This window comes from Camelus ferus, chromosome 35 (assembly GCF_009834535.1).
Source record: "Camelus ferus isolate YT-003-E chromosome 35, BCGSAC_Cfer_1.0, whole genome shotgun sequence".
Lineage (NCBI taxonomy): Eukaryota > Metazoa > Chordata > Mammalia > Artiodactyla > Camelidae > Camelus > Camelus ferus.
In genome coordinates this window covers 12,504,432-12,524,899 of record NC_045730.1, presented here as the reverse complement: position 1 = coordinate 12,524,899, position 20,468 = coordinate 12,504,432, and the positions used below count along the sequence as shown (strand labels likewise).

The 20,468-nt window shown below is 35.9% G+C and overlaps 1 protein-coding gene across 4 annotated transcripts; it reads left to right on the top strand.

Annotated features, from left to right (window-relative positions):
- The first annotated feature begins 59 nt into the window (after nucleotides 1-59).
- On the top strand, nucleotides 60-17,515 carry ENKUR (enkurin, TRPC channel interacting protein). 4 transcript variants are annotated; one of them, XM_032473576.1, is made up of 5 exons: nucleotides 60-608; nucleotides 3,264-3,410; nucleotides 5,355-5,581; nucleotides 9,271-9,417; nucleotides 16,037-17,513. In XM_032473576.1, exons 1-5 carry the CDS (start codon nucleotides 524-526, stop codon nucleotides 16,208-16,210), a joined length of 780 nt encoding a protein of 259 aa, XP_032329467.1. In that variant the 5' UTR covers nucleotides 60-523; the 3' UTR covers nucleotides 16,211-17,513. The 4 variants fall into 4 exon arrangements, with proteins under 4 accessions (XP_032329467.1, XP_014416633.2, XP_032329469.1 ...); XM_014561147.2 differs by having other exon boundaries at nucleotides 63-600; nucleotides 16,037-17,510; XM_032473578.1 differs by having other exon boundaries at nucleotides 498-608; nucleotides 5,358-5,581; nucleotides 16,037-17,515.
- The last annotated feature ends 2,953 nt before the right edge of the window (nucleotides 17,516-20,468 follow it).

Sequence of the window (20,468 nt, the reverse complement as noted above, 5' to 3'; positions counted from 1 at the left end):
TAACCGATCGCCCCGCCCCCAAGCGGGTTGGCGCCTGCGCACAAGGACCTTATTCTGTGACGCCTGAGCGCCAGCTTCGCTTCCCAACTGCCTCCCAGGAGTTTTTCTCTTCAGAAATAGAGCCAGGAAAGAGCAACATTTTTAAGGGAACGTCATTCTTCACCCCTTTACTCACAGGGGCACATATTGAACTTCTCAGGCGGAGAAGAGCTGCAGAGAGGGAAAGAGGAAATGTAGTTTGCGGTTCCGCCTTCCCCTACCCCGGTGCCTGGTAACTGTTTCCAGGGCAACCGTGCCGTCAACAACTCTAAGCAACCCCGAGAGTAACAGAAGGAAGGGTGTTTTATGTTATTCCCAAGAGAAGACTGCTAAGAAGAGGTCAAAGGAGAAATACGTGAGAGAACCCTCAGTTCCTTGAGAAGGCAGGAGAGTAGGAAAGAAAAGGGAAGCGGCGAAGAAAAGGATGGAGATACTGGCCTAGTGAGAAAAAAGCTGAATAGTTTTAAGGAGTCATTTGGTGGCCATGGAGCCACCGTGCTCTTCTGAGAGCATTTATAACCTCATACCCAGTGACTGGAAGGAGCCTCCCCAGCCTCCTAGGTATGTGGGTAAGCAGAAATTATCACTTCAAACAGGAATGGGAAATAATTGTTCCATTTCAGCATCATATGACTTTTGAAAAAATAACATATTCTTACCTCAGTGAAGTAGCCTTGAATGACAGCTTCTTAAAGAAGAGTTTGCGAAATATAAGTATTTGGCATCTCACAAGTCACAGGGCGGTCAGGTGCTGTGAGAGGGCCATTTTCTTGTGTTAGCCTCTTGTTTATATGGTATGTATTTATATTGTGTTTTATCTAATTGTACATGATGTGGTATACAACATAGCCTGACATTTCTTATTGTCGAAAAGAGAAAAATCACAATTTTATTATATTGCATTAGGGTACTTGATATTCGGTTTCAGGAGTTCATTGTTTTACTTCTGACTACACTACTGATGCCTTCTAAAGAGATATTTATTTTCCCCCCAAGATTATTATCAAATATAAGTTCCTATTTGTTTCTGAGCCTTAGTTTTTTGATTGGTGAAAGAAAATAAATGGACATGTTAGTTTCTAAGGTCTTTTTTTAAATCTAATAGTGATAGAAGTAAGAGTTGATAGAGACCCAAAAAGATGTGATTGAGTTAAAAATTCTTACATAGGTGTTAGGACCTTTAAATTCCCCAAATTTCAAGACAGTAATCACAGAGTAAACATTCCAGCTACTGTCCGGTGTAAGGACTTAAATCTATGGGGAGAAAAGAAAGGAACTGATCATTAAAATCAAATTTCTTAAAACCAGTAATATAGAGAAAAATCTTAAAAACAGCCAAAGGAAACAAAAAAGAAACATTACATACAGAGGAAGAAAGGGTCAGCAAATATCTCATCAGAAACAGTGGAAGCCAGAAGTTCAAAAGTCCGTAATGCACAAGAAAAGGGTATGACTTGGAAATTTGGATTTACACAGTGAAATAAAAAACGCTGAACATGTTAAATATATGAGTGAATCTTTCTGAATTTCTTTAAAATATACTTGACTTTTTAAAGAGAAGATAATCACAATGAATTATGGGTTTTATAATACACATAGAACACTAGGATAAAAATGGGGAGGGTAAATGTAAATATTCTTTCATAAGGTTCTTATACCTTATGTGAAGGAATATAATAATACTTGAAGGGTAGGCTATGATGAGTTAAACATGTATATTGTAAACCTTAGAATGTCCACAAAATAAAACAACAACAAAAAACAAGGCAGGATAAAATAAGGAAGAACCCACAATGGTATATGTAGGAAACAAATAGCAAGATGGTAAATTTAAACACAAACATTTTTAAAATCACATTTAATGTGAATGGTCTAAACACACCAAATAAAATAAATTGTTATAAAGGATAAAAATTCTATGTTCTCTGTAAGAAAATCACCTTAGAAAGAAAGACATAAGGAAGTAAAAAGTCAAAGAATGGAAAAGCACTGTGTTGCCATTAATCAAAGGAGTGCTGGATTGGTTATATTAATATCAGACAGTATATTCTAGAATACAGAATTTTAAAAGGTATTAAGATCATTATTTTATAATGATTAAGTGAAATTTTTTAAAAAGGCATGATAGTTCTAAATGCTATGCACCTACTATTAGAGTTTCAGAATATATGAAGCAAAACCCGATAGAACTAGAAGAAGAAATAGACAAATCCAAAATTGTAGTCAGAGATTTCAAAATCTCTCTTTCAATGCTTGTTAGAACACTTGAAAATACTACCAACCAGTTTGACCTAATTGTCATGTATAGAACACTCCAGTCAACAGCAGTGTTGTACACTTGCTTTTCCAGTGTATGTAGAACACTTATCAAGAAAGACCATGGTTTGTTCCATAAAACAAGTTTCAGAAAATTTTAAAGGCTTGAAATTGTACAGAAATATTTTCTCTAATCACAATAGAAATCAGAAGTCAGAGAGTTATCTGGAACACCCCCAAATATTTGGAGACCAAGCAAAACACATCTAAACAAACACCTAAGCCAAAGAATATATCATAAAGGAATTTTAAAAGGTATTTTGAACTGAATAAAAATGAAAGCGTAGCATATCAGTATTTGTAGGCTACAGCTATAAAGCTGTACCTGGAGGGAATTGTATAGTGTGTGTGTGTATGTGTGTGTGTGTGTGTGTGTGTATAAAGGTTTAAAGTCAAATATCTAAACTTGCACCTTAAGAAACTAAAGAAAAAGAAAAGCAAATTAAACCCCAAATAAGGGGAAATAGTAAAGATCAGTGCAGAAATCATTGAAATGGAAAGCATGTGAACATTAGAGAAAGTCAATGAAAAGCTAGTTCTTTAATAACATCAATAAAATGAATAAACCCCTAGCCAGAATTATCAGCAAAAAGAAAAAAGAAAAAGTGAGAAGACAAATTACCATTAGGGATGAGAGAGGTGACATCACTATAGATGCTACAGATGTTCAAAGGATAACAAGGAAATGCTATGAACACGTTTACCCTGGCACCTTTTTCTTAGGGGAAAGCTTCTACCTAATTTGCCTAAGCCTAATGGACAGGGTTCAGATAATACAGATAATTATGCTTTACAGCTATTTCCAAATGAATATAGACATATACAAACTAGAAATGTATATTCCTTATTAAACTTTAAATAATTTTTACTAGAAACATATATGCTGCAACTTTTCTTTTTAATTTTAGGTATGTATCAGCTTTTTAAGGCAGCTGTAAAAGAGGACATGCAAAAATTTAAAACTGCAGTGAAAACTATGGGACCAGCAAAACTTGAAATACCTTCCCCAAAGGATTTCCTGAAGAAACATTCAAAGGAAAAAACTCTACCACCCAGTAAGTTTTATTACCCTTTTTAATATTAAAAGTGTTAACAGGTAATTTAACTAAAATTATTTTGTCTGTGAATATTTAATGTTCACAGTGATAGCAATTTTGCCTTGTATTAAACAGAATTTGAGAGGCCAGGAAAAAGTAGAAGTCAAGAATGTGGTAGATGCACCCAGTGTTCACAGCAGCATTATTTATAATTGCCAAGATATGGAAGCAACCTAGTGTCCATTGACAGATGATTGGATAAAGAAGATGTGGTATATGTATGTAATGGAATACTATTCATCCATAAAAAGAATGAAATTTTGCCATTTGCAACAATATGGATGGACTTGGAGAGTATTATGCTAAGGAAAATAAGTCAGAAAGAAAAAAGTAAATACTATATGATATCACATATATGTGGAATCTAAAAAATACTACAAACTTGTGAATAGAACCAAAAAGAAACAGACTCACAGATAAAGAGAACAAACTATGGTTACCAGTGGGGAAAGGGAAGAGGGGAGGGGCAATACAGGGGTAAGGGATTAAAAGGTACAAACTATTATATATAAAATAAGATACAAGGACATATTGTACAACACAGGGAATATATCCAATATTTTATAGTAACTATAAATAGAGTATAACCTTCAAAAATTGTGAATTACTATATTGTACACCTGTAACTTATATTGTACATCAACTATACTTCAACTTAAATATTGTTTTCAAAGTTTCTCAAAAAAAGAATGTAGTAGAAAAAGAGAGTGGACAATGCTAAGTTTCCCTCCAAACAGACTTTCCTTTGGATGGTACAGGAGTCTTGAACTACGTCTTGGACTATCCAATAAAGCCCCACCTCCAGGACCACATACATGTCTCACCATCTTTGTCCCTAGCCAAATGACTTCAATAGCAAACAGCTATTATAAGAAGAGTTCTAAACCCCAATGGGCAAGATTGTTTGGCATCTAAACCCTGTCTAGTCTTTTCTCAAAGAGATGAAAATTACAACCATTACTATCAGTTGTTGAAGCAATTACCAGGTCACTATAGGTTTGAGTATGGGCTTTAACTCTCTCAGATCTCTAAGACCATTAGGACAATAAAAGAGTTAAATGAAATGGGGGAGCCTTGATGAATGTGTTGGGGTTAAGATTTGAGTAAGGTTTTGTCAAGATAGTTGTTGCCTTCGGTTCTTAAAAATAAATTGTAACTATTTTACATTTTAGCATTTTGACAAACTATTTTGATGTCCTGTATCAAAATAGATGAGTCAGAGGCTGTGTAAAAATGGCCAGTTTGATCTGCTGCTAATGAAGAGAATGTGGTATAGAGAAAAAAATAAGATAAATTCTGGACAGTAGTTATTTTAGGAGGTGAGACGTAGTCGGGGAGGAATGAATAGGAAACTTCAACAGTATTGGTAATCCTTTATGTCTTAAGCTGCATGTTAGGTACATAGCTATTACATGGTTTTTATACCTTATAATAATAATTTTAGTGAAAAAAATTCACAAGTTCTTGGACTTTCAATACACCAAGTTTGATTTATTTACTTGGTGATTTTTATGGTAACTTTCCTCTGAAGAAGAAATTATTAGTAATATTGAAAGTACTCAGAGAAGAGTTTTAATGTTTCTTTGAACTTTTTTCAGTGGGAAAACTGAACATTATAAGAAAATATTTTCACAATAGCTAATAAAAACGCATTAGTTAGCTAATATATGATTTGAGGTGTTTATTTTCTTCCCATAGATTTTTATATTGTTCTTCAGCATATTAATTGACTGCTACACTTAACTTTTTGCATTTATGATTACTGATTTTTACCTTAAATAGTTGAATATATTCTTAATACAACTCTAATATACTAGTGGTAAAATTGCTGGATGTTATAAATAGTACTGAGTAGCAATGTGTATGTATAGTTTAATATTAACAAGGGAATGTTATGTTCTGCAGAAAAAAAGTTTGATCGAAGTGAGCCCAGAAAGCCTCCTGTGCCTTTGAGGACTGACCATCCAGTCATGGGAATACAGTGTGAAAAAAATTTTATAAATACAAATGCAGCCGATGTCATTATGGCAGTGGCTAAAAAGCCTAAACCAGTTTATGTTGACAGAAGAACTGGAGACAAGCATGACCTTGAAACTTCAGGACTGGTTCCGAAGTACATCAATAAAAAGGTAGTCTTGTGATATATTAATGAAACCTGAGATTCCAGTAATTTAAATATGCTATTCATAATGATTCTCTATGTGATCATTAATAGTGCTCTCACTGACGGACTGGTGGTTACTGGTGGGCAGAGTGGGAGGGGAAGGGGCATCACAGGAGTAGGGGATTAAAAGGTACAAATTATTATGGTTAAAATAAATAAGCTATAAGGATATATTATACAGCACAGGGAATATAGCCAATAATTTATAGTAACTTTAAATGGAGTGTAATCCATAAAAATTTTGAACCACAATGTTGTATACCTACAACTAATATACTGTTGTAAACCAACTGTACCTCAATAAAAAAAAATTGTGCTCTCACTGGACAATCCTATTATCTAAATTGACACTTCTTATTTCTCTGTAGCCTGTGTTTGGTCTAAATCTAGTGTGATGAAATTACAGAAAATTTGGAATGAATAACAACATGTGGTTCAGTAGAGGAAAGCTCTGATTGCTTCCCTTAATTTCCATTGTTAATATATTTAACAATTTTAACAAACATTCACTAAAAGATACTCATTTTTGGTGAGGTGGAAATGTCATAAGAAGCCCAGTCATTACTGTAAATCCAGAAGAAATGACCTTTCAGAAGAGCCTAATATTTAGCCATCAGTTTGCAGTATCTTGGCATCAGAATGAGAGAAGAGAAGAGGAAAACAACTTTAGAACCATCCATCCTATCAGTGTAGTGTGAATAATTCACAGTACTATTTTGACCTGAATATATTAATTTGTGTTTGGTTTAAAGTAAAGCAGACCTTGAAAGTACTGTACAATAGTCTTTTCAGGACCTTCATTTCTATCTGAAAAAGTGCTTATCAGATAGGAATATAATTTCACTTTTGAAAATTGTAGAAGCTTGGGTTTGTTTCAGTAGAGAACTTTAAAATTTAAAAAGCTAACCAGAAGAGATGGGCAGGGTACAGCTCAGTGGTAGAGCATACATCTAGCATGCACAAGGTCCTAGGTTCAGTCCCCAGTGCCATCATTAGAATAAATAAGTAAATAAACCTAATTACTTCCCCCCACCAAAAAAAAAAAAATCAATTTAAAAAGAAAGCTTACAAATAAACCTCACATAAAGCTTATTTTACTTTGCATGCTTCTAGAGCACAACATTGCTGGAAACATATAGCAAAAGACAAGTGCAAAACCCTAAAGAATAATAATTCATGATATAACATATGTCAAAAAGGAAAGGAAGGAAAGAAGGAAGAAAGGAAGAGAAAAAAGGAATTGCAGCAGTGATGTAGGAGAGGCGTGTGTTGAGGTGGTCCAGTGATCTGCCGTGGTAAGTCCAGTGCCTGTTCAGAATCAAAACAGGAACCTCAGAGCTGTTGTCAGGGAGCACTGCTTATTCCCTGAGAAACCCTCGTCACTCAGTTGGCTGAGACACCTTGGAAGTCCTTAGTAGGATCCAGGAGTCGGCAGCACGTGCCAACAGAGACTTCAGGCTTCTCTGGAAACTTCATCTCTCTGTGGCCCCTGGAGGCTGGTCATAGTCCTTGACCCATAGAGTGTAGAAAAGCAGAAATTTCACTCTTCAGGCTCTTTAAAGCCACTCACAGTCCATCCTTTCTCCACTATTGTGTAAAACCGCTCCTCTTTTGATGGTCATGCCACCAACAGCCGCACACTTGCCCCTCCTTCTGGCGGCCTTCTGCCTAATCTCTCTGCTTCAGTACAATTTCTGCATTGAACAGAAAATTAAGAGTCTCCATCCTGGAGACAGGAAAATATTAGGTTAGTCCACCTGGGCTTGTTCACCGAGCCATGCAATTCTTTGCTCCTAGTGTATGTACTCCAGCCGGCTAAGCCATCAGGGCTCATGAAGGACTAATTCAGCTTACTTGCCACTTATTAGAGTTAAGATTTAAAACCTATTATTGGTAAGTGAGATAGTAAGTCCTTGTAAGGGCAATGCCACTTTTTAAAAAGTGGGTGAACCTTCATGTTTTAGCTCCAAATAAAATATTACATGTCCATTTGTGCCACGAGGACAGTTTGTGTAAGCAAACTGAAGCCTGGATGTTTGCCTGAGTATTACAGCAGTAACAGTGAGGCAGCATTTCTGATTCTAACTCCACCACTTACTTAACTCTGTGATCTTGAACAAGTTATTGGATTTACCACAGCACTGTAGTGAGGATTAAGTGATGTAAAATATATTAAGCAGTTGATGCAATACCTGGCACCTAATAAATGTTTGATAAAGAGTGGCTCTTATAATATATGCAATTATTAATGATATGATTAATTCTTCAGTGATCCCGCACATGCAAATATTTCAGATCACTGCACCTTTAACCCATTTGTGAGATAGTTTTTTCTCCTAAACAGAGTATGCCAAACATAGTTTAATCTTTTGTGATGACGCAAAATCAGCATTATGAACATCAGTGATTGTACTGAGCTGAAATGAGGTGTTGCCCTCACTGTTTCCTGAAACTGCTTGTACTGATTACCCTTGAACTAACTTACCAGAATACTGAGCTCTTAAGAGTTTATTTGTGTAGTGCTTTGCAACTTTCCAGAACACATTTATAACTAGGATTTCTACCCCTGGTTCAGTCAGGATTAAGTTAGGTTATGCTATGGTTAACAAGACCCAAGGAGGGCAAAGGTTACTTCCGTCCACATCGGGTAATTCAGGCCACATGACTACATCTTACTCAAAGGGGAGGGGGAAAGCATTGTCCTGCCAAGTGCCTAGAAGGAGAAGAACCAGAATATTTGTAAACAGTTCTAATGCCTACCATCTCAACAGCTGCTTCTTCAGAGAGGTCTTCCTTGGCATCGTTTACCTAAAATAGCTCTCCTTTCTTCTTACTGGATTTTGCTTTGGCACGTGCGCGTGCGCACACGCACGCACACACACACACACACACACACACACACACACACACACACACAAGTTAATACTTTATTTTTGCTGAGTTCCTCTCACCATAGAATGCACATTCTGTGAGGACAGAAACTTTGCCTTGCTTCTTCCTTAGTGTAGCTAGCACCAAGTACATTCTCAAATAATTTTTTGAAGGATGAACAGGGAGCAGTCCTCTTTATAGTGGTGTCAACACGTTTACTAGCTTGAAAGAATCACAGCTGATTGCTTCAGCATCAGTCCTTGTAAGCAGCCCAGGAGCCTAAAAATGTATTTTGCATTTCCAAAAACTGCCTTAGGGGCCCAAGTCAGTTTTTTACTTAAAGCAGATGTGCTTAGTATCTTTCACTTCGTTTTTGCAACACATTGGAAGTATTTACCTTCTTCTTTTTTTTAAACAAGAGCATGCAAAACAGACCTCAAGATACTCAAGATAGTTCAAGGTAAAAGCTGAAGCACCTTGAAGAAATAAAGAAAAGCCAAGTCTTAAGGGTAAAGTAAGGGCCCAGTCATCAGGCAAGAACAGGCACTGGGAAGAAGAGGGAAAACAAAGGGCCACAATAGCAGTGCAGGCAGTTTTAAATGACCAGAATCCACTAGCTCCCAATAGGGAAAAAAAAATCACTGACTTATTTCAATTTGCAGTGTTCTGAACAAAGGCTTTACGTCTGTAATATGTCTTTTTCTCCTGATCATCAGTTGGTATGTACACATGTGTAAGATTACTTTCAGGTTGTTGGATTTTTTTTTATCTTTTCCTTTTAAGGATTATGGTGTCACGCCTGAATATATATGTAAGCGAAATAAGGAAGCGAAGAAAGCCCAGGAGGAGTATGATAACTATATCCAAGAAAACCTTAGGAAAGGAGCGATTAAAAGGGTATCTGATGAAGAAAGGGAGGCAGTTCTGCAAGTAAGTGTTCTGTAATGTACATTCACGTGTGAGTCTTTAGAACATCTCAAAAGCAAGGTCCACCATCAATGATTATTAAGGCCAGCACTTTGATTTTGAAATCAGAACACTCTCTTTTGATTACAGTGGCAGCTAAACACAGCAAAGCTGGCTCTTTGGGGAGAGCAAAAAGTTGTAACATAGAGATTATTGAATAATGATTTGTTTCCAACTGAGTGAGCTGCTGTTTTTTCCTGAAGTAGTATTGTAAGCAAGCTCACATTCTCCTGCAACACACATGCATTAATAAAGCAAAAGAGCATTATTTTCATTCTCATGTCCCTGAATTTAAAAAAAAAAAAATCCATAAAATAGAGGTTTTTTCACTAGGTGGAGCTCTAGAATAATTGGAACTGTCCCTAGACCAACTTTATTTTTCTTTCCTCTAAGCCAAATGTCCAGAGTTCAAAATAACCAGGTGCTAGGTTTTACATGTTTTCTTTATTTTGAATAAAATAGACTTAAAGACACTTACATTGGAGTTTTTAATGCGAGACTTAATTTGAAGCATTTCAGACATCAGGGAATGTGATCAGGGTTGCTCCATCATCATTAGAGGGCTTTTATTAATCAGCTGCTTACGCTCTTCTGTAGTCATGCTCTTTCTTATAGAGGTAAAGATAGCACTTTAGTCTTTGTTTTGTTAGTTTGAAAGATTTCTACAAAGCTTTATCTAGTGACCTTTTAAAAACAGGAAAAAAAGTCTTACTGCATAATTTCTACTGAAAAATGGATTCATATGCTGTTTTAAATTCTTAATGTTTTATCAATGTCAACACAGTCATCAGTAGACATTTATTAAATGCCTGTTCTGCAGAGTATCATGCTGAGCCCCAAGGGGCATAAGATAAAATTTCTGGTATGGATAATGTTGTAATTTAATTGATGAGAGATGCTGTGTATATGTGTACATATAGAGGTAGGAGTCTGTGTGAGTACAGATCATATGTTTTACCAGGTTGCAAGGCATGAACATTCACTGCAGGATGTAGGTAGGTCTTTAGCTGGGCCTTAAGCTGCAGAGTAAGAGGGTTTCCCAGACAGCAGGAGTGGCCTGAGGGCAAGGATTGTGTCTCTTTGTTGTTATCAGTCTCCCCAGTGCCTAACCCAGTGCCTGGTATAAACACAGGTGTTTCATAATGGTATGCTGGAAAGAAGAAAGGAAGACAGGCAGGCAAGAAGGCTGGCAGATGTGCAGGTGGGACAGTATGTCCCTTGCAGGAAGAGCACTGCTCTTTGGTTCCCTCTCTTCCTCTCTCCCTCCCCCTCTCTCATTTGGATTCTGCCATTCTTAAAATAGACATGCTTTTGTGAAAGCCAGGTTTTTATATCTAAAATAATGCTGAAAAATAAAGAGAGGAAGAACTTCCCCCAGAAGAAAAAGGCTCTTCCACCCTGCACCTTCTTGGCTGAGGTGAGTAAGCAGGTCTCAGCTTCCTAACATGGTCACTTACAGAGTTCCTTTGCATCCACGTTGATGGACAATAGCTAACCCTCCCTTGGATGCCTTGTTAGCCAGGTCATGTAGCTGCCATGGTAACAGCCACTAGCTATGCTCCTGACAAGCCCTGAACCCTGCTCCCCTCCCTGGTTAAGAGCTGCATATAGTTATATGACAGCATGGTTACATGTCCCCGAGGAGGACACATTCTGCTCATTCTTCATGAAATAACAATCTCATTATTATGGAAAGGATCTTTTGGTCTAATGATGCCAAACTTCTCATTTCATAGATGAGGATATAAAATGCAACCGTATTAAGTGGGCTTATTTGTTCCTTCATCTGTCCATTCATCTACTGAACATCTTCTATGTTCTGGGCATTGTACCCAGCCTGGGAGATACTACTGTGAGCAAAGCAAATGTGGTCCTTACTGTCAGTGAACTTGCAGTTTGGTTTACCTTTGCTCTGGTCACAAAATTATCAGGTAGCTGAAGAGGGACTAAAACTCACATCAACCAATTCCCAGGCCAGTGTTTTCCCACCGCATTATACACACGTGCATAGGAGGTGACAGACGGAAGCTCTGTCTGCTATGGATCCAGCAGGAAGTGGAAGGCAACCTGGGCTGGGATTCTGAAGAGAATTTATGGAGGAACTATTTACAGAAGTGAAGCTGGGCTAAGGGAACCAACAAGGAACACTGAGGCACCAGGACTAGGGGCGGTGGGAATCACCACCACCCTAGGCTGAAGGGCAGAGGAAGAAACAGCATTACCAGAGCCGGGTGAGAGCTGGAGCCTGGAAGAGGGGCCCTGATAGGCATTGTAGTCACAAACGGAAGAGCTGACCATGTCCAGGTCATGTCAAGTGAGGGGGAAAGAAAGGCCCCAAGCTCGCGGTCTCTTCTCCCACCAGTGCCTTCCTTGGCTGAACTCAGGGAGAGGCTGGAGGGCAAAAGTGCTGAGGGAGGAGCAGCCCACAGGAATTAACACCCCATCCCACCACACCCCAGTCATAGGGCAGGACAAGAAGGTGCAGAATGGATGGGGTGGGGTGGAGACAGAAGGAGCCTGAAACTGAAGGCACTTCTTACTTATTTTATGACTGCTTCTCCCTGTGTGAAACTTTTCCAAAATTAGCAGTATTATTTCGGTGCCAAACTAAAAGAGAGAAAAATTAAGAAATAAAAATATGGGAAAATCTCTATTGCTGCAGTGGATAAAACATTTTTTAAGATGGAATTACCAAAAAAAAAAAACCCTCTTAAAAACAGAAAAGAGGCTATTTCAATATAATACGAAATATGAATCGCATTTAGTTCCCATCCCTAGCTGTTGACTTTGATCCAAATATTACTGTACACACTGGAAGATAAAGCAAAGTATTCTTTAAAAGAAATACTGCAAAATGTGTAGCTGCTATGACCATAAGTAATAGGGAAATATCACCCAACGAGCTGTGAAAAACCTTTGATATTTCAAAGTGTCTAAATAACATAGATTTCTTTTCTGCAATAGGCACTCCTATGGAGCGCTGTGGAAACATATACCCCATTTCATAATGAAAGGCTATGGAAAAATAGAATTCTTTTGAGGATTTCTTTTTGGAATACTTCTCATACAATATCAAGAACTGTGTTAATTCATTCCCCTCTTTTTAAAATTTAAAAGATGCTTTCCCTTCTGTCTTTTCCCCTTTCCCAAATCCTAATCTCACTTAGGAAGAGTTCAATATTTGTGACCTTTTCTCTCAACCCGTTTTCCTATAAAGTGTGCCCAATTTTGTCATCTTTTTTACCTGAGCATGGAAATAAATCACTGAAGCTATCTTGTCCCCAAAAAGTTTCTACGAGACTAAATTTGTACTAGGGCTCATTATGAAGATATTATATAGGACACTTCTAATATGCTCATAAATCTAAATCTGTGGCCATGATTTTCAAGGAACATATTTTCTTTCTTTCTCTTTTTTTTAATCAGTAGTTTTAAATGATTCCACTCCTGTACTCTGGCTAGGACTTCCAATATTATGTTAATGAAAGTGGTGAGAGTGGACATCTTTGGTTGTGATCTTAGAGGAAAAGCTTTCATCTTTTCATTGTTGAGTATGATAGTAGCTGTGGGCTTGTCATATATGTTTGGTCTTTTATTATGTTGAGGTATGTTCCCTCTATATGCACTTTGTTGAGAGTTCTGATTATAAATGGAGGTTGAATTTTGTCATGCTTTTTCTGCATCAGTTGAGGTGATCATATGGTTTTTATCCTTTATTTTATTAATGTGGTGTATCACATTGACTGATTTGCAGATACTTGAACCAGCCTTGCATTCCTGGAATAAGTCCCTCTTGATTATGGTGCAGATATACCTCGATTTATTGCACTTCATTTTATTGTGCTTCCAGATATTGAGGTTTTTACATATGGAAGATTTGTGGCAATCCTGCACAACTAGATGATGGTTAACATATTTTAGCAATGAAATATTTTTATTAAGGTATTTATTTTATTAGACATAATGGTATTATTGTACATTTAATAGACTACAGTATAGGGTAAATATAACTTATGTAGCAGTGGGAAACTAAAAATTCATGTGACTGACTTTATTAGGATATTCAGTTTATTGCAGTGATCTGGAACCAAACCTGAAATATCTCCAAAGTATGCCTGTGTATGGTCCTTTTAATGTACTGTTGAATTCAGTTTGCTAATAATTTGTTGAGGATTTTTGCATCTATGTTCCAGAGATAATTGGCTTGTGATTTTCTTTTCTTGTGGCATCCTTGTCCAGTTTTGATATAGGATAATGCTGTCCTTGTAAAATGAGTATGAAAGAGTTCCCTTCTTTTCTATTTTTGGAAGAGTTTAAGAAAGATTGGTAATAATTCTTTGGATGTTTGGTAGGATTCACTATCTGGTCCTGGACTTGGGAGATTTTTGATTACTGCTTCAATCTCTTAACTCATTATTGGACTGTTTATGTTTTCTCATTTTTCATGATTGTCTTAGTAGGTTGTATGTTTCTAGGAATTTACTCATTTCTTCTAAGTTGTCCGATGTGTTGGCATGTAATTGTTCATAGTGGTCTTCATTATTCTTTGTATTTCTGTGGTATCCTTTATAATATCTCCTCTTTCATTTCTGATTTTATTTGAGTCCTCTCTTTTTTTCTTTGTGAATCTAGCTAGAGCTTTATTAATTTTGTTTATCCTTTCAAAGAACCAGCTATTATTTTATTCATCTGTTCTATTGTCTTTTTAGTTTCTATTTCATTTATTTATGCTCTAATCTTTGTTATTTCCTTCTTTCTACTAACTTTGGGCTTTGTTTGTTCTTTTCTTTCTGGTCCTAGAGGTTTAAAGTTAGGTTGTTTGAGATTTTTCTTGTTTCTTGAGGTAGGCATTTATCCACTGTGAACTTCCATTTTAGAACTGTTTTTGCTGCATTTCATAAATTTTGGTATGTTATATTTCCATGTTGTCATATTTCCATTTTTGTGAGATTCAAGGTATTTTTTAAATTTCTCTTTTTATTTCTTCTTTGACTCATTGTTTGTTTAGTAGCATATTGTTTAATCTTCACATATTTGTGAATCTTCTAATTTTCTTCAAATAATTGATTTCTAGTTTCAAACTATTGTGGTCAGAAAAGATATTTGATATGATTTCAGTCCTCTATAATGTATTAAGTCTTGAATTGTGACCTTATCTATGATCTGTCCTGTAGAATGTTCCATGTATACTTAAGAAGAATGTGTATTTGCTGCTTTTGGATGGAAAGTTTTGTATAAATCTATGAAGTCCATATGATTTAACCTATCATTTAAAATCAGTGTTTCCTTGCTGATTTTCTGACTATACTATTTATCCATTGATATTAAGTGGGGTATTAAAAGCCCCTGCTATTATTGTATTGCTGTCTATTTCTTCTATAAAATCTGTTAATATTTACTTTGTATATTCAGGTGCTTCTACGTTGGGTACATAAATGTTTACAAATGTTATATCCTCTTGTTGTATTGACTCCTTTATCATTATGTAATGCCTGTTGTCTCTTATTACAGTCTTTGTTTTAAGGTCAACTTTCTCTTATATAAGTATAGCTACTCCAGCTTTCCTTTGGTTTGCATTTGTGTGGGAGCTCTTTTCCATCTGTGTGTCAGGGATCATAATTTCAAGACAATGTTTTAAATTCTATGTTCAGTTTTACTTTTAATTTTTGTGTAAATAAAATGATTTGAGGATCTATAGTGAATAATAGAAAGCATTACTTAATAAAATTTCATTGCATGAGTTCAATTAGTTTAAGACCATTTTGTCAGTGGGGCCTCTAGTGCCATTGTGATAAGAAATGATAACTATGCAGAGATGGAAATAACCTTTATTGCTCCTAAGAGATCCTAAGTTTGAATTTGTTGGTTTCTGAGAACATAAAACATTAATTACATTATTGAATTAGCATATGTGTTGAATGTAATGACATTTCAATCATTTCTAAAATAAACTAATAGAAAGTACAGATTCCTTAACTATATGGAGGAAGAGTTCTTTCTAAGATTGCAAACACATAAAAGGTCATCTTTTGTTAAATTGAATTTTGGCATTTTGTGCAACTTCATTTAGGCAGATATAAGAAAAGATGGCCATGTAAGTCAGAATCAAGTGTTGTGATATGATTTCTCTATTGAAGAATGAGGATTTTTTTTTTTTGTCTAAATAAAAAAAAAACCTAAAAACTCTTATAAGAAATAATTTGCTGTTCATAAATTTTTTTGGGCTTGGGGATATCAATTCTAAGTTGTTTTTACCAAAGCATTTGCTATGAGCTTAGTTTCATACTCCTCATAACTCCGTATATGCATATTTGATGGTAAAAACAAGTGCAGTAACATTAAAAACAAAGAAAATAAACACCCCCAATGGGAATTGAGCACACAGTCAAGGACAGGGTTTGGCCTCTGTACAGTATTTTTTGTTACTGTGGCCAAGAATTTGATAAACACTTATCATTTTTTAGTTATCTTTGTCAGTTTTCTCTACCTGTTTACATTTTTCCTCACCAGCACAGTTTTCTTTGCGATTCACTCTACTCTTGCCTTTTACTTTGGGATGTAACACCTCCTTTACCATTTACAGGGGCTGAAAAAGAAATGGGAAGAGGTGCACAAAGAATTCCAGTCCCTCTCGGTCTTCATCGACTCCATATCAAAGAAGATCCGCAAGCAGAAGCTGGAAGAAGAAATGAAGCAACTGGAACATGACATTGGTGTCTTTGAAAAGCACAAAATCATTTATATTGCTAATAAGTAATAGTGGATTTTTTAAAAACATAGTCATTTCAACGTAGAAAAAACACAGAAAAAAATGAAACCATAAGTATTCAAAGCGGAAAATGCTATGGGGAGTATGAAAATAGTCTTTACTGAAATGGCTTAGGCAAAGTTTAAAGAATAAATGGATTATTTACTAACAGAGAAAAAAATTTTTTTTTTACCAGTGTCTGGGTTTCCATGTATAACCCAGTTAAAGTTTGATGTTAGGTATTCCAGCTCTATAGCATAATTAATTGTTATTGTGTACTTATTTCAGATAAACACTAATTTCTAGGCCCTGAAAAAGTCAGTACTCAGAAATTCACATTTCTTTCTACACTGAATAATACAATAAACATAACATTCAAAACTAACATTTTGAATGAGAAATAGTGCTGTAAGCTTTTTTACTACTTCTGAAGTGTTTTCTGCATATTGTCTCAGAGAGCTACAAATCACATATATTCTCTGGTGGCCTGTGTCATTTTCAGCTATTTACACCTATAAATATTTTCAATATCCATAATGTTATATAGGCTGAGAGGCTTACATTTGGAAGAAGAAAAATTAAGAAGCTAACATAAAGTCAAGGAGACAGCTTAGCAAATGCATTCATTGAGGATAAAGAGAAGAGCTTCTTTCCTGACATCCAGCTTTTAAAAACTTGGCTACTCTCGGTGCCTTATTCCATAATTTATTATATGTATTTCACTAAAATAGGATCTTACTTTTCCTTTTTGGTTTTCTCTATTTTGTGAATTCTGATGTTTCTATTTTTAATGTTACATAATTTCTTAAGCAGTAAGTTTATGCAAGTAGAGCTGTCTTCAACCCAAAATAAATAAACCTATAAGTAACCAAGAAGGAAAAGATTCTCTTGTGAAATTTTTAGAGAAACTTGGTAAAATATATGAAACTATAAAATATCAGAGCAATACTGTATATAAGAAATTCTCACTTATCCAGAATGGTTGGTTGCTACTGAGGGAAGATGAAGAGCTGTAACAAGAAACCCCAAAATGTCTGTTTACTAAAGCACACTAGAAACTCAGTTCTGGCTCCCATAGCAGGACTGTGCTGTGAAGAGACCCACAGGATCCCTATTCCACTCAGTCACTCAGGGCCCCAGACTCCAGGGTTGGGTAAGCTCCCTTCTCTGCAGAGTTGAGGGGTGGCATGGCCAGGCCTAGACAGGTGCACATCATTTCCACTTGCATTTTCTAAGTAACACTAGTTGCTTTAACAAACTACCTCCAAATTTTAGTTGTCTGATTAAAAAAAAGATAAATTTCCCATCTATATCACATGCACTGTGAATGAGGGTGGGAGTGTACGCTCTTCCATGCTGTCACTCAGGGACTTCGTCTCCTTCTATCCAGTGGCTCTGCTGGTACAGCCAGCCTCCTCTGCCACAGTTAAGGATAAATGTTTAAGTTAAGTGTTTTCTTTCTAAGATAATTCCCACACATACTAAGTTTTAAATAATTCAAAATCAGTAGCAATGCAAAAAATATTCTAATTGCTTCAGCCTTACAGTGGTTATGTTTTGGAGTCATGAATGAGAATTGCCTTAAATGTTAAAATGATAACTTTGTGTTTTTAACAGATGGTTTTTCTCTTGCTTTCTGTAAATGTCTACTAAAGAGTATAGACTTTTCTTCATGGCCCACAATTCTGTAGTAGATAGACTTACTGTCTTTCTCACTCACAGGCTTCCTAGGGAAACTTTCCATCCATTCTTCCTGGGAAGGTTCTCCCTACCCTGGGATCCCAACCTTGAAAACCTCCAGTGCAGCATACCCCCCCATACACACACACACACACACACACACACACACACACACACACTGGATCATCCTACCAGTAAGAGGAGGCACAGACACTTGACTCAGGTGACTGATCAGATGTTCTGTCTTGACAGGATGAATTAAAAGACACAGAGATTTTTAAGTGTATAGTTCAGTGGTATTAAATACATTTATAATGTTGAATGACCATCACCATCATCCATCTCCATAACTATTTTCATCTTGTAAAACTGAAACTCTATACCCATTATACAACTCCCCATTTTCCCCTCCCCCCAGCCCTTGGGAACCACTATTCTACTTTGTTTCTAAGGTTTTGACAACTATAAATACCACATATAAGTGGAATCATGCAGTATATATCTTTTTTGACTGGCTTATGTCACTTAGCATCATGTCCTCAAGGTTTATTCATGTTGTAGCACTTCGCAGAATTTCCTTCCTTTTTAAGGCTGAGTAATACTCCATTGTATGTATATACCACATTTTGCTTATCCATTCTTCTGTTCGTGGTCACTTGGATTGCTTCCATGTCTTAGCTGCCATGAATAATGCTACTATAAATATAGGTGGTACAAAGATCTCTTCAAGACCCTGCTTTTGATTCTTTTGGGTATATAGGCAAAAGTAGATTTGCTAGGCCATGTGGTAATTCTATTTTTAAGGTTTTGAGGAAGTATCATTCTCTCTAACACAGCAGCTATATTATTTTACATCCCCATCAATGATGTAGAAGACGCCCAATTTCTCCACACCCTTGTCAACACTCGTTTCTGTTTTTTGATAGTAGCATGTAATAATAGGTGTGAGGTGATACCTCGTTTTAGTTTTGATTTGCATTTCCCTACTGATTAGTGATGCTAAGTATCTTTTCTTGTGCTTATTAGTCATTTGTGTATCTTCTGTGGAGAAATGTCTAGTCAAGTCCTTTGTCAATTTTTTAATTGTGGTGTTTGGTTTTTGTTGTTGTTGAGTTTTAGGAGTTTTCTATATATTCTTTATATTAATCCCTTATCAGATATAGGACTTGCAAATATTTTACTCTATGAGTTGCCTTTTTATTTACTGATATTGTCTTTCAATGTACAAAACTTTTCAGTTTTCATGAAGTTCAGTGTGTCTAGTTTTCCTTTTGTTATCTGTGCCATTGGTGTCATATCCAAAAAAATCAATGCCAAGTCCAATGTTGTAAAGGTTTTGTCCTGTTTTTTCCTAAGAGTTTTATTGTTTCATGTCTTACATTTAGGTCTTTGATCCATTTTGATGATTGTATGTGATGTTAGGTAGGGGTCCAACTTCATTCTTTCGTATGCGGATATCCAGTTTTCCCAGCACCATTTGTTAAAAAGACTGTCCTTTCCCCATTGAGTGGTCTCGGAATTCTTGTCTAAAATAATTTGACCATACATGTGAGGGCTTATTTCTGGGCTGTCTATTCTATTCCATTGGTCAGCATGTCTGTTTTATGCCAGTACCACACTGTTTTTATTACTTTCAGTTGGTAGTAAGTTTTAAAATCAGAACGTGTTGAATCCTCCAATTTTGTTCTTCTTTGTCAAGATCATTTTGGCTATTCAGAGTCCCTTGAGATCACGTGAATTTAGCATGGGTTCTATTTCTGCAGAAAAGGTCATTGGGATTTTGATAGTGATTGCATTGAATCTGTAGATTGGTTTAAGTGATATTGACATTTTGACTATGTTAAGTCTTCCAATTCATGAATGTGGGCTGTGTTTCCATCTATTTTTGTCTTCTTTCATTCCTTTCAGCAATGTTTTGTAATTTTCACTATACAAGTCTTTAACTTCCTTGGTTAAGTTTATTTTTATGTATATTTGATGCTATTTTAAAGGGAATTGTTTTTGTAATTTCCTTTTTAGATTGTTCATAGCTTATTGAAATACAATTGATTTTTGTGTGTTGACCTTATATCTTTGTTACTTTACTGAGTTCATTTATTAATTCTTAACAGATTTTTGTGTATGAAATCTTTAGAGTTTCCTACATGGAATAGTGAATAATCTGCAGATATTTTTACTTTTTCATTTCTGATTTGGATGCCTTTATGTCTTTTTCTTGCCTAATTACTCTGACTCGAACTTTTAGTACTGTGTTGAATAGAAGTGGTAAAAGCAAGCACCCCTGCCTCTTTCCTGATCTTAGGGGAAAAGCTTTTGATCTTTCACCATGATGTTCACTGTAGGTTTTTAATATATAGCTGTTATTATGTTAAGTTCCTTCTATTCCTAGTTTTGGTTTTTGTGTGCATGTGTGTGTGTTTCTATCATGAAAAGCTGTTGTGAACATTACTTTTTAACCTAAGAGATATCTCTCAAATGATCAGTGCATTCTCTCCTAGATATCAAGCTATGTGGGAAGAAAAATGGTAATCAAAAGAATATCTTGGCTAGAAAAGAGTAAAAAAAAAAAAAGTAATTTAGATTATGA

Excerpts from the sequence above, each read along its gene's own strand:
- ENKUR (XM_032473576.1), top strand. The coding sequence starts at position 524 with ATGGAGCCACCGTGCTCTTCTGAGAGCATTTATAACCTCATACCCAGT. Across the intron at positions 609-3,263 it reads CCAGCCTCCTAGGTATGTGG|GTATGTATCAGCTTTTTAAG; the intron begins GTAAGCAGAAAT and ends TTTTAATTTTAG. Across the intron at positions 3,411-5,354 it reads GGAAAAAACTCTACCACCCA|CAGAAAAAAAGTTTGATCGA; the intron begins GTAAGTTTTATT and ends TGTTATGTTCTG.